This window comes from Notamacropus eugenii, chromosome 3, assembly GCF_028372415.1.
Source record: "Notamacropus eugenii isolate mMacEug1 chromosome 3, mMacEug1.pri_v2, whole genome shotgun sequence".
Classification (NCBI taxonomy): Eukaryota; Metazoa; Chordata; class Mammalia; order Diprotodontia; family Macropodidae; genus Notamacropus; species Notamacropus eugenii.
Window position 1 is genome coordinate 465,353,513 of NC_092874.1, and position 14,522 is coordinate 465,368,034.

Genomic DNA, 14,522 nt, shown 5'->3' on the forward strand with positions numbered 1-14,522 from the left:
GTCAGTTTTTCTGAACCAGAGTGACTTCGTTGAAAAACACTGTTTTAGATAACAGGTTTTTAATTATTCATATCTAGTACGCTTTCAGACCACAATTTTGTCCAGAACCGTAACTAACTACTTTGGAATCTGGGACAGGATTCACAAAGCCTACCATAGGACAAACAGTGTGAAACAGTACTTAGATAATTTGTTTTTAAATGACAAATTCAACTAGGTTAGTGGAATGAAGGAAAGAAGAAGAGAGGGAAGGATGGAGGGAGGGAGGGAGGGAGAGACAGAGAGATTAAAAGATCACAAGAAACCAGTTCCTATGGCAAGAAATCTCAGGATTACTTGAAGTCACTATTGAGGCACATAGAATCATGAAAATGTTAGGTCATGTCTGACTCTTCATGACTCCAGCTCATTTTACAGATGAGGAAACTGAGGCAAAGAGGATGAAATGACTTGCCTGGGGTCAAACAGCTAGTAACTGTCTGTGGCCAGATTTGCACTCAAGAAGTTGAGTCTTCCTGACTCCAGATCTGGCACTTTAACCACTGGACACCTAGCTGCCGCATTGTCACTGTTCAGTTGTTTAAGTCATACCCTGACTCTTCATGATTCCATTTTGGTTTTTCTTGGAAGTTTGTCATTTTCTTCTCTAGCTCATTTTACAGATGAGGAAATGGAGGCAAACAGGGTTAAGTGATTTCCCCAGGGTCACATAACTAGTAAGTGTCAGAAGTCAGATCTGAACTCATGAAGATGTATCTTCCTGACTCCAGGCTCGGCACTCTTCACTGTGCCAACTAGCTGTCCTAAAAATCTAATCATGTGGTTATCTAATCATGTTGTTGTGCAGTGATTTCTGACTATTCATGAACTCCATTTTTTTGTTTGTTTTTAGCAAAGGTACTCTAATGGTTTGCCATTTTCTTCTTCAGTTCATTTTACAAAAAAAGGAAACTGAGGCAAACAGGATTGTTTTTTCAGGCTCACACAGCTAGGAAACATCTGAGGCTGGATTTGAACTCAGGTCTTCCTGAAACAGGGCCAGCATTCTCTCCACTTCACCTGTCCATCATGAAGATAGTAGACACTAAATGTTTGTTGATTAAGCAGGGAGAATACCATTGGGTAGCTTACCTTATTTTACTTAATAATTATTGCTAATTAGATGTTAAACACATTTGCTCCTATGCTACTGAAAGTTTAAAAGCTATCAGCAAACTGTAATTATCAATGTCCTGTACAAAGCCCCACTTGCAATGTCTAGTTATATGCCTAACCTGAAAATGAGCACATATCCACTTTGGACCAGAGTGGATGGACTTTTCTCAATTCAAGGAACAGGTGCACCCACACCAATACCTTCAAAAAGGCACATACATATGAAAACAGACAGGAAAAGTATAAAAAACTCATTGTACCTGCCAATATGCTGAACCTCTGACAACTCACAATGCAACTATTCTGGAGTATTTGCTTATAATCCTTCAACAAATATGCATTGTATCCAGCTCTAGAGTGCCACACACTCCAGACATAAGTACCATTAATTAAATAATCCAGTCAGCACTCTCTGGGAATCATTAATTATAAAAGGTAGCTGACTCTAAAACTGATTCCCAGGCTCCACTTTAACAGGAGTGCAATAACTTAGCACCAAAGGAAATATTTGAAGAAGGTCACCTTACAAGCCATGGGAAGCTGCAGCTGTCAAAGAAGGTAAATGACAAAGCCTCCTGATCCAAGCCTGCCTTTGAACATCACTTGAAATGGTGTGGCAAGCTGAAAGGGAGAGCAGTGTTTCAGATTGTAGAGTGCCTTTCTTCTCAAAATTCCCTTCTCCCATGTAAGAAGCAGGTAAATAGGAAGTAATCCTTTTTTTTCATTTCAACTGAATATCAAGGAAAGGTAATATCCATGAAAGATTTAGGGACAAATAAAGCCCACTCTTTGAAAGTTTGGCCTAAGGTTGGAAGTCTAGGCACCTGCTCCCTACAACCTGAGCTTGGGAGTAGACCACCCTTCCCTTGGAAGATGAAGGCACCAGTAGGAGACTAAAACCTGAGATGAGAATATGTAACTTAACTCCAGGATAGAGGGCAGTAAGGGGTCATGTAGAATTTCCTGTATTAGACAAGTTTCCCCTTTCAGATAATAGCTACCTCAATGCAAGATATATGGGATATTCTTAAAGTGTCCAAAGTATACCATAGGCTAGAGAAGTAGTGAGAACTTGGTCAGGGTATTCCAAAGGCTATGCCAAGCATTGGATTTTTCATCCTCAATTTGTTGGTTTATTCATCTCTCATAGGATGGAAGTAACAGTGACCAAGCTGGTGAATAACTTGAAAACCAAAACATTTGCCTAACGAGCCTCAACACTGGCCCTGGCATAGGCTCATGATGCTGAGCTACCCTCTCTCATCACACATTTCACAGCATGGCTCCCAGCTTCCTCATGTAGGCCAATGTAATAAACTGGGAAATGAAGCATTCTAATTGGAAACAAGCATTTTATCTTCATCCCAGGAAGGTCTCTGTTATTAATTAGTGTGCTCATGCTGCTACTTAGGAGTTATTTAGAGTTGGCAGACTAACAGAGAACTTGCTACCTCATCCTTATTTTCATTCTTGGGTTACTTGGTTTCTGATTCTCCCTTACTTACTGTTCTCCCTGTTATATTTTGTGAGAGATGCATAGTGGGAGGGAAGGAGGAGGAGGAGGAGGAGGAGGAGGAGAGAGAGAGAGAGAGAGAGAGAGAGAGAGAGAGAGAGAGAGAGAGAGAGAGAGAGAGAGAGAGAGAACAATCTGAATCTGTTTATACATAGACCTCACCTTCAGTTGGTCATTGTTTTGCATTCTGATTTCAAAAGTGTTTTATTATTTTTTGAAAGGCTGCCCAATAAGAACCATTGATTTCTGTCTTTGGATGATGGCTCACATCATTTCTTGTGTACAAAGAATGACTTTTGCCTCAGTTTCTGTCTGTACCATGGGTCATAAAACAAAGAAATAAGAATTGAAGAGTTTCTTTGAATGAGTTGCTTTTAAAAGTTTGTCTTTGACTAAGGATGGGATTTCTACATATGTCTGGGTTGTGTTAACAATTATTATTGTGTGGGTTTAAAAAAATACTGTGGGCAGTCCATCTGTGTGAAATGGCCTCTATCTTAATTATCTCAAAACTGACAGTGACCAATACTCATTGGCAAAGACACTAATTGATATCCTCTTCAGTCCTGCCAGGTCAAATGGGCATCCATTCTACCCAGTTCTTGTTAATGAATCCTGAAGGCAAAAACCTCCTTCTTGTTATTCAAACAATAAATGTCTGCTTTAAAAAAAAACATTGAATTGGTTCATTTTGAATCATTTGAAAATTTGTGTTTAATATTTGAATTTTCAAGTGGTTCCCTGGGGCATGCCTTGTAGCCCCCTTATCCTAAGAGAATGGCCATTTTATCCATGCTAGTATAGTTTTATGGTTGTTGAATGGTGAGGAACCATAGACCACTATAGTCCTTAAAGAATTAAAATGAAGACTCTCTCAATGGGCAGTGGAGATGAAGATATCATGGGGGTTGAGCAACATGTAATATATAACAAATAGGGATTTATCCAGGAAAAGGAGGAAGAAAGATAACATCAAACACATGTAGAACCAAAAAGAAAATGGGGTGGGGACATGTGAAGTGCATGGGATAACCAATGGGCCACACACATTCTTGAGCAACATTTTTATGAGGTCAAGAGAATTTAAGGAAGATGCCTAGCACACTGGGTGATGCATCCTCTGTGGTAGACTTATGAGAGGACATGGATATGAGATGCCTAGAATGGGTAAGCAAGAATGAGTTGCCACCTGCATCACTGGTGTGAATGACCACGTTGATTAGATCATGGAGTTCTCAGAGTAAACTAGATGTGGCCAGAAATTAAGTCAAATTCCTTTCTGTAAGAGAAATTTGTCTGCCTTGTCTCGGCTCCACAATGCATTACCCCATCACCATGACCCCATGTGCACCTGAATGTTAGAATCTTGGAGGTAGAAGGGACTCTGGAATCATCATGGTGTAGGAGAAAGATGATGGGATTTGTAAGATAAAGTCCCAAGTTCAAATCCCATCTTGGATTCTTGCTAGTCTTTGACAGTGGGAAATTTACATTATCCATCCAGACTCCAGTTTTCTCAGCTATAAAACTACCTAGTTGCCTTTAAAAGTCCTTTCCAACTCTCAACCCTACCTTTTCTGCTCTAAACAATAGCTGGAAGATAGATTCCTCTCATAGCATACACTTCAAGTGGTTATCCAGGCCCTTCTCAAACACTTCACTGGATCATAGACTTCAAGCTAGAAGAGACCTTAGAGTCTGCCCTCATCTTACAGTGGAGAACACTGAGGAAGAGATAAGTCAAGTGCCTTGTCCAGGTTGTGCAGCTAGTTTCTGAGGCATGATTTGAACTCATCTTCCTGACTTGAAGACCAGTGATCTAATGGGAAATATATTACCTTATATGCTGCCTGTAGCCTTTGTTCCTGAAATCATGAATGTAAGGAATGGGCAAAGCCTGCACACATCACTGGGATTTTACACTTTTGTGCTCATGTGCATGAGCTTGATCTCAGATCTCAGCTTTACTTTTCAAATATTTTCTCCTTGAGAGATTAGATAGACTATAGAACTCCCAAATCAACTGCCATACTAAGAATCCTGGGAGTGCAATGGTACAAACTTCAATTCCAATCCAAGATGCTAAGAGCCATTGTTATATTTAGAGGTGGGAAATGGGAGCTGGTGTGATCTAGGATCATGGATTTAGAGTTAAAAGGAACCTTAGAGATTTTCTAGTCCAATTGTTTCATTTTACACATGAGGAAACTGAGGCTCAGAAAGGTTAACTGATTTTGCCTAGGGCCACCCAGCTAATAAGTGTCAAGAGGCAGGATTTAAACCTAGGTCTTCCTGATTTCAAGTCCAGCACCCTAGTCACTATGTAACACTGTCTTTCTGTCCATAGTTACATAGCGATGAAGTAGTAGAGTTGAGTTTTGAACCCATATCCTCTGGCTCCATACCCCACTATACTACCCAGTTTTGTCTTTGAAAAGCATGACTTTCAATAAGTAATAGAATAGTGAGGTTGTACTGGCTACAATTTTCTTGAGCAGTGAGTCTGTGTTAGATGTCAGCAGCCCTGTTTATATAATGAATTATACCTGTACATAACCTCATAGTGCAACCTTAAAATCTTAAATCAGAAAAAAACACTGCGCCATTTTTCTTTAGCTTCTTCAGTTGTGCTGTCTCCCCATGATTAATCTCATACTCATAACAAAACAGTGGAAAGGGTTGGGCAACTTTTAAGGTTTATATAGCAAAGGTATCTCTGCCTTCCCAATAGCGGGCTGATGTTACGATGTAAAACTCTAAGTCATTACTTTCACCACTAATTGTTGCTATCACTAGCCACAACTCTGTGCCCAGTAGGAAATACATAAGAAATCTCAAACCCAGTACAAGATGTAACATTTCTGCACAGAAATGGAAGGTCAGAGTTGATAAAAGCAATGGAATTTCCATTTACAGTTTAAGACTCCCAAGTATTCATCTGTGATGCAATGTTACCAGCATCCTATTTAAGAAGCATTTCTTCTAAGTATTGGCGTTCGTACCTTCCACTAAATGATACATAACAGAACAGAGCCTTGGTCATGTCTCTTTATCTCTCCAGTGCACAGCACAGACTAGATTTGAAGGTTGGAAGGATCTTAAGTAGCAGAGACGAAGGCATGAATTCCAGATATGGAGCTACATTGCTTTGCATATAGTAGGCAATTAATGAATGTGAGTCACATATGTCATAGAATTTAGAGCAGGAAAGGTCCATAGAAGTCATATGGTCAAACTCTCATTTTACAGAAAGGGATACTGAGGTCCAAAGAGATGAAGTAGCTTACCAAAGGTAACACAAGTAGCAAAAGGAGGAGTCAAATGTCCTGAGTCCAAATCCAGTGGCACCACTAGGTGAAGGAAGAATGAGTTTCAGGCATAGGAGGACAGACTAAGCAAAAGGAGAGAGAGAGAGAGAAAAAAAGAGAGGGGGGGGGGAAGGATAGAAAGTAAAATTCTGGGAAGAACTTTTAGGCCAATTTGACTGTGTCATGGGGACATAGAGGGAAGTTTCACAAACTAAGGCTAGAAAGGTAAACTAGATCCAGCTAGGAATGAAGTTGGTTAGTTGGTTGGTGGGTATGGGTGATGTCTTTTGATTTGTGTAAACTGGATTTAAGTGAGGCAGAGTTGCATGAAATCATCAGCCTCACTCTCTTCTTTGGAGTCATTATAGTCCAGTGGCAGGACAGAGTCAAGACAACTGGCGATGCCTCAGGATGCAGACCTTGGCATCTTTGTTGTCTAACAAAGTGCTAAGTGCTTCATATCACTTGCTTCATCTGCCTTCATGGCTGTTGGAACAAATTGTTCTCATCTGCCCATTCCACCAGAGGAAGTCGTTATGAGGTGAAAGAGTTTATATTCTTTACTAGAGACAATAAGTAGCTTCTGAAGATTTTTGAGCAGGTAAGCTTTTTGTATCCTAAAGTGTTAATTTTGGCAGCTGTGTGGAGGCTGGAATCTAGTAGAATTTGGTATTGAATAACTAGAAATCATTGAAATCCTAGTTGCTGGATGAAATGTGAGTAGCTATTAGCTATCTCTACTTCTTTAGAATGCCTGGAATCCCAGTCATTGGGCTCTTAACCATATACATTGACCTTAGTTATCTTTTTAATATATATTTTTGGGGGTTTTGTCCAGACTTGTGATTTCACTTATGTTGGTGATTCTTTCTGCTGATGAACATTGGCAGCTGATCTCTCCAGATCGCTGAGAGGTTGAGTGACTTCCCTTTAATCGTATTGTAGTATTTGTCAAAAGTGGTTGTTAAACTCAGGGCTTCTTCTGTTCATGACTGCTGCTGCACCATGATGGCATCATGTCACATTGGAGAAAAGTGGCTTTGATGTATTCAAATCCCAATCAACTACTTGCTATCTGTGTGGCCAAGTCATTTGCCTTCTCCAAATTCTTGTTTCCTCATCTCTAAAATGAGGGGGTTGCAAAGAGATTTAGCAATCAAGGAGTTGACCATCACTTGGGGTATGTGAGTGTGATGGAATATCATTGTGCTCTAAGAAATGATGAGCAGGATGATTTCAGAAAAAACCTAGAAAGACATACATGAATTGATGCAAAATGAAATGAACAGAATCAGGAGAACATTGCATATAGTTATGACAGTATTGTACAATGAAGAATTAGGAATGATTTAGTTTTTCTCAGCAATACGATGACCCAAGACAATCCCAAAGGGCTCATAATGAAGAATTCTATCCTCCTCCAGAGAAAGAACTGAATACAATCTGAAAAATGCTATTTTTTCTTTTTTTCTTTCATTCTTTTTTATCCATCTTCTTGTACAAAATAACTAAGATGAACATATTTTATATGATTGCACATTTATTGTCTATATCAGATTGCTTACTATTTCAGCGAGGGCACAGGAGAGAGAGGGAGGAAAGGATAGACTTTGGAACTCAAAACTGAAAAAGTGCTAAAAATTATTTCAATATATAATGGAGGAAAAATGAAATATTATAAAAATAAATAAAATTAAGGGGTCAGATTTAATTACCTCTATCATTCTTTCTTCTCTAAATCTATGGTGCAGTGATTTTTCTGATGTCTATGTACTATATTATCCCCACTAGGCAATAAGTTTCTTGAGGCCAGAGTTTCATATCTTTACTTTTTTGGACCTTTCCAAGTCTTCGTGGCTCCTTCATAAACATTTGAAGGCTAATTGGTTCTACTTGTTTTAAGATTAAGTGATTATTCAACATTGTTTTTCTCTATTGTACATGGTTTGTTGGAAAATTGGAGTCAAGAGAAAAACATAGGTTAGTAATAATTCATTTGGATGCTAGAGGGTGACCTTCTACAAAAGAGTGCCCTCATAAGGAGCTTTAGCTATACATCTCCAAGTGCCTACTGGGTATTTTAAACTAGATGTTCCTTTGCTTCCTTACTATCTCTAGGATTAGATAGGAATTCCTCTGTTTGACTTTCAAACGCTTTCACAACCTGGCCTTAACCTATATTTCTAATTTTGTAAAATAGCATTGCCCTTTCAACATTGACCTTTCTAAGATCCATTCCAATAGATCTTACTGTTCCTCAACATGACACCCCATCTCCTAACCTTCATGCCTTTGTCTTTACTGTCCTCCATACCTGGCATGCATTCGGACCTCACTACTAGCTCTTAGAATAGTCTGATTGCTTCAGAACTCTTAGTTACTACCCACTGCATGAAATGTTTCCTGATTCCCTTCCCCCAGCTGCTATTGCCTTCCCTGCCAAGAGTGGTTTGTTTCCATGTACTTCTTGATGTGTGTGTATGTGTGTATGTGTGTGTGTATGTGTGTGTGCAAATAAAATGTAAGATTCTCAATGACAGGTAGAGCTGCATTTTTTTCCTACCCCTAGCACCCACACCATGCCTGACACATCCTACTTGACCACTTGTTCTAAAACCTGACTTGACTTTTCTTTAAATTAAATTAGCTCTTTATTTGTCTCAACTACCTGGGCATTGATTTATTGGATAAATACTTGGAGCAGACCTATCTTCCAGGCAATGAGCACTTATTAAGTTTTTACTATAGGTTCTGTACCTTGCTAGGCAATGGGCACATAGAGGGAAAAATAACATCCTGTTTCCATTTAAGCAGCTCATATACTTTTTTTTAATATTTTACTTTCCCTAATTATGTGTAAGACAATTTTTAATATTCATTTTTTTAAAATGTTGGATTCCAAATTCTCTCCATCTCTCCCTCATTGAGAAGGCAAGCCATCTGACATATTTCCATGCTGGGAGCTCATGTTCTACCAGTGAAGACTATATACATGTAACTATGAACATGAAATTGGTGGCTACAAAGAGGAAAATTTTGGGCCCTGCATGCCAGGATTGAAAATTGAGTTGACTAATTGATATAGTTGGGCCAATCAGAGGTATAAACACAGTCTTTGGCATCCCATGCAGGACATTGAAATTCCAAAGAAAAGAGGAAGTGCACAGATTAAAAATGAGGGTAAATGCACTGCAAGGAAAGCAGAAACAACCACTAATTGTCCAAATGAGAATGTGTTGCAGTTTGGTTTGTTGTTGATGGTGGAGGAAGAGAAGAAAGGAGGGAGACTAAGTAGGTGACATCAAGTCAGGCCACAATGTTCAAAGACTGCAATAAACAAGTGAACAGAATTTCTTCTGGGACATAAATCTGCCTGAAAGCAGACTTGGGACGGAAGCTGAGAAGGTGCTCATCCATTTTCCAGGCTGTGCAGGGACCGCTAAGTCAGACTCAATAATTGTTCAAGGACAGGGATGATAATAAATGGTCAGGGAATGACCTGCTTATAGAGCAAGTAGGACTCGGGGTGGACTGGATACTAATATCACTTGAAAATGATGAAAATTTTGGTGTCCTTGCCCTTTGGGCTACCACATACACTGACATGCAATTGCCAGGCTTACTAACACTAGCTTTCCTTAGTTTGGCAGGTTTCTGAGGCAGCTTTGAGGATGCAAAAACCCAAGGTTTCTATGGCTGGTTGAATGAGAGCTGCTCAGATAAGCCCTATCTTGATGTGTGTATATGGATATACAAATAAACATTTATTAAACACCTGTTGTATGCCAGGCACTGTGCTAAGCACTGAGGATACAATTAATAAAAAGAAACAGTCCCTATCCTCAGGGGTCTTATCATCTAAAGGGGGAGACAATACAGAAAAAGAAGCAGAAATGTCAGGGAGGGATGTGGAGGGTGAATAATACAGGGTACCTAGATCTATGGAGTGGAAGCAAGGTAGAGCAGCAGGGGCAAAGTGGAATGAGCTGAGAGTTCACTTTCTACCCTCTATAAAGGAAGGCGTTGGAAGGAGTTTGGTACTCCACCCTGTAGTTGAAGGGGGAGAGGATATTAAAGGAGGTGATGTCAACCAAGGCTTGAGTTAGCAACACTGTGGTAAGTTTAGAAGTGATGAGCATGTCCTGAAAAGGGCATCTACTTCCATGGAGTTGAAACCAGTCAGAGCAATAGATGTCAAGGAGAGAGGAGAGAGGAGAGAGGAGAGAGAGAGAGAGAGAAAGAGAGAGAGAGAGAGAGAGAGAGAGAGACAGAAGGGGGAAGAAAGAGGGGGAGAGAGAGAGAGAGTAAGAGAGAGAGGGGAGAAAGATATTTCCATGTATCCATATAGACACACATACATACATATGTATTCATATGTGTACATATATGTAGATATATACCCCATGTGTGCATACATGTATGCACATGTTTTCTTAGGTGTATATATGTGCTTTAAAACAAGCAATGCATTTTTTAAAGAATTTTTATTTATTTTTATTCTGAGCTTAAACACCAGATAAAAATGCAGATATATAGAACAGAAAAAGAGGGTTATACCTGAAACTCTAAATATCTATTATGTACAGCTTGCTTTTCTTCTTAAGTGTGTAATAAATTCAATCTGTCACTTTACAAACTGCTCTGCTTGTCTGTGAGGAACACTGAATTTCATATTCATTCTCCTTTAATGTTCTACATTCTAGAAAGGACAAAAGTAAACTCTAAAAGAATGTTTCTCTCTGATTGATTTAGAATCAAAGAATGTCAGAACCGAGAAGGGACTTGGAAATTATCTAGTTTAGTGGTAGGGAACCTGTGGCCTTGAGGCCACAGACGGCCCTCTAGGCCCTTTGACTAAATCCAGACATCACAGAACATATCCCCTTAATGAAATGATTTGTTCTGTGAAGTTTGGATTCAGTCAAAAGGCCATCCTTGAGGACCTAGAAGGCCCCATGTGGCCTTGAGGTCATAGGTTTCCCACCCCCGATCTATCCCAGTTGCTAATTTGATCAGTTTGGAAGTTTTACCACCATGAGATCCCATGTAGCTATTTTCTTCTTTTCACCTACCCAGTCTCTACCTAGGCTTGGTTCCTCATCCTTCCTTGTCTAAACTATTATAAATACTTTCATAATTAGTCTTCCTGCTTCCAACCTCTTCCATCTTCAGTCCTCCTCTTCCCAAGTGCCAAACTGATATTCCCAAAATAAAATGTGTCCTTATCACTCTCATACTGGGAAAACAAAAACAAAACTTTAGTATGTTCATTAGTTCTAAGACAAAATATAAAACCATAAGACTAGCATACAAAGTTCTCTCAGTTGTACTGTGCTATTACTTCCTTTCAAATGTTCCCTCTTCCAGTTGAAATGCCCAACTAGCCAGTTCCTATATATAACATTCTAAGTCTTGGCTCACTAGGACTTTCCAGGTCTGGAATTTCCTTACCTCCTCTTCTTAGAATCTGTAACCTCCTTCAGGATTCAGCCTTTGAAGCTGTCACCCCTCACCTCCACCCCTTTCCTGATAACCCAAGAGCTGAGTCCTCTTCCTCTTCAACCAGTCAACAAGCATTTAGGAAGTACTTTACTATGCACCAGCAATTAAGTCCTAAGTGCTTCACTAAAACAAAAACATGGCCTCCCTTGTTTTGAATTTTTTGGTATGTATTTTGTGAGAGTGTAGTAAATAGAGAGAGACATGGTCTAGGAATGAAGAAAATGTGGTGTCAGATCTCCTCCCTGACACTGACTGTGTGATCCTGGGTGAGTCACTTAAGATTCAGTATCCTGGGCAGTTCTCTAAGACCATAAGTTGCAGGATAGCAGATCTGGAAGTGGTGCTGGGAAGGAAGTTCATGACCAGGAATTCCTAACTCTATTAACGTCGTAGGTGAATCCCAAACATCATGACATATAAGAAGTTTGCATTTATTGCCTGAATACATGTTCTATCTCTCTCATAAAAAAGCAGGGACTCTCATTTCTGCCTTTGTAACCCCACTGGTGTAGCACAGTGCTTCATTCAAAGTAGCTATTTGTTTGTTTTCAATGAGGATTTGGGAGTATGATCCTATCTGAGTCCTTTATTTACCCTCATTTAACAGAGCTTGCTTCCTTCAGGAAATTCCTTTACATTTACATACCTGTGTACATTTTTCATTCCCAGCAAATATAAACTTCCTAGGGGCAAGGACTGTTCCACATTTTTATGGCCACTGTGTGCCCCAAACCTAACACATTGCTTTGCATGTAGCAGATGCTAAAACAATAGATATGTGTTGCTTTGGGGAAATTAAAGCCTGGGGAGGTTAAGGGATTTGCAAGAGTTCAGTACTGTGATTTAAAATCAGGGTTGAGAACTCTAAGACCAGTATTTTGTACAATTTTTTTTTATATGTCCTGGAGGATATGTTTCTTGCAGGATTCTGCATGAAAATAACAGAAACCTTCATATAGCAGATATAAACACATCCACAGATTCATAGATGAAGGCAGAATTGAATACACCCTGCTTATGAGATTTAGGATGGACATATATTGTAGTAACATTGAGGTCCTATTTTCCCAAAATTTCTAAGGGATCATGAAGTCAGTTACTGTTGATTTAAAACTGTCCAGGCCCCTTTAATATGTACCAGCCTCATAACCCCAAGTCTCTAGTCTACTCACTATTCCACTAGAAGATAAGACACATTTTCCCTCCCTTCTTTTTCCATTGAAATTTTACATATTGAAATTCCCTAGAAGAATTGGGGTAATCACATAATACAGTGAAAAAAAAAACCTATGTTCAAATCCTAATTTTATCATTTGCCATCTAGGTGAGATTGGAAAAGTCACTTCACCCATTTTCCTCTCAGTTTCATCTGTGGAAAGGGATTTATGAAGTACTAGCACATTAGAATTGGAAATGATTTGTAGATGCCACCTAACCCAACCCATTCCTGACACATGCATTTTCTATGCAATATCCTCAACAAGTAATCTTCCTGCTTTCAGTTAAAGAGGACTTTAAAGGGAGTCTGTTCTGTTTCTGAACAATTCTAATTGGTAGGAAGCTTTCTTGGACTGAGCTGCAATATGCCTCTTAGTAATTTACACATGTTATTCCTGGTTCTTCTCTCCTGTGCTCTTTTCTTTGCCTAGCTCTAAATCCTTCAAATAAGCTTCTTTTGCTTTTGGTTCCCTGCATTGATGCACTGATACCACTACCTTTTTACAGATTAGGAAGCAAGAAAAGAGTGAGGATTCATGGAGCTGAGTCCTTTAAGCAATCTATATCCAATACCCTTATTTTGATGACAAAGAAACTGATATGGAGCTGGCCCAAAGTCACATGAATGAGAAGATGAGAAACTGACACACAGATCCACCAGTGAATAGATGATATAAAATAGTATTATTAAATTACTGGAAAGGCCAGTCATCTGATCATATGTGAAACAGACCTTTAGGAAACAGTGTCTAGTACTATGTAAGCTTCTTGAGAGTAGAGATTAGCTCACTTCCATCTTTGCCTTTCCAGTATCTGGCATAGTGCCCAGCACATGGTGGGTGCTTAATAAATGCTCATTTGTTTGAGTCAGATTCCTAGAGGAGGTGAATCAGAGCATTAGGCCAACCTTCCCACACCCTCTATTTGACTTACTATGTCTCAATCATTTGGCTGTTCCTAGTTCCACAGGAAGTAAGATTCTATTTAATTTTATTGCCTGACTCCAGAATGATTTGGGTGCTCATTAAATGTGTCTTTTTATGTTCAACAGCTTCCAGACAAGAAGGCATCTTGGACCAATCTCAAGGCAAGAAAAAGTGGATCTCTTCATCCAGGATGTCATCATATTGGTCTTGAAGCTGAACAGGATTTATCATTCCCTCCAAAGAATGCATCCCCTTCATGATGTAACCCTTTGTTACCTATGATCCTGTTTTTCCATCAGAATGACTGACAGGCTCTTTTTTCCCCTACCATGACTTTACTCATGCCCATTTTTCCCCCTGGGTTTGCTGTTCAGACTGGCAGCTGTCCCTGGTCCTGCCTAGAAATAAAGCATTTGTTAAAATGTCTGTTAGAAAGCTCTTCTCTCTGTGCTACTTATTACTGTCCAAAAAGAAACTAAAGAAGCCAATCTCTTGAAGCTATTGTATTCTCTGCAAAAGCAGAGCTTTGTTACAGGCTAGATAAGATAAACCTGGAAAGAAGAGCACTGGTTTGGCCAGATGAGATATGGGGAAAGGAAATGCATAACCTTTCTTAAGATCTTACGTTCCTCTCCAGTTTCTAATGTAGTGATTCAGAACTCCAGGATCTGAAGAAGCAGAATCACACAATAAGCTTGAGGAGATTAATGAATGCAGGGTTATTGGGGGCAATGAGAAGGAAGGAAGGTGGCCTTACTCCCACTTCACATGCCACATACAACTCTCACAGCTTTTGATATGCTTGTACCATAGATGAAATGGTTAATGGCAGACTTCCTTAAATGGGAAATACTGACTATAGAGTCCAAGGACCCGAGTCCAGATCCCCATCTGACACTT

At 39.5% G+C, this 14,522-nt stretch overlaps 1 protein-coding gene across 7 annotated transcripts in view; it reads left to right on the forward strand.

Moving 5' to 3' along the window:
• The window catches only part of FHIT (fragile histidine triad diadenosine triphosphatase), a 1,742,479-nt gene extending 1,728,431 nt beyond the window's left edge, over window positions 1-14,048 (forward strand). For all 7 annotated transcript variants that reach the window (XM_072598790.1, XM_072598792.1, XM_072598793.1 and 4 more), the window contains one exon: window positions 13,748-14,048. Coding sequence is in view for 1 of the 7 variants with exons in the window: in XM_072598788.1 (XP_072454889.1) it covers window positions 13,748-13,882 (135 nt within the window). In the remaining 6 variants the exon portion in view is untranslated. The remainder of the gene's footprint in view (window positions 1-13,747) is intronic.
• The last annotated feature ends 474 nt before the right edge of the window (window positions 14,049-14,522 follow it).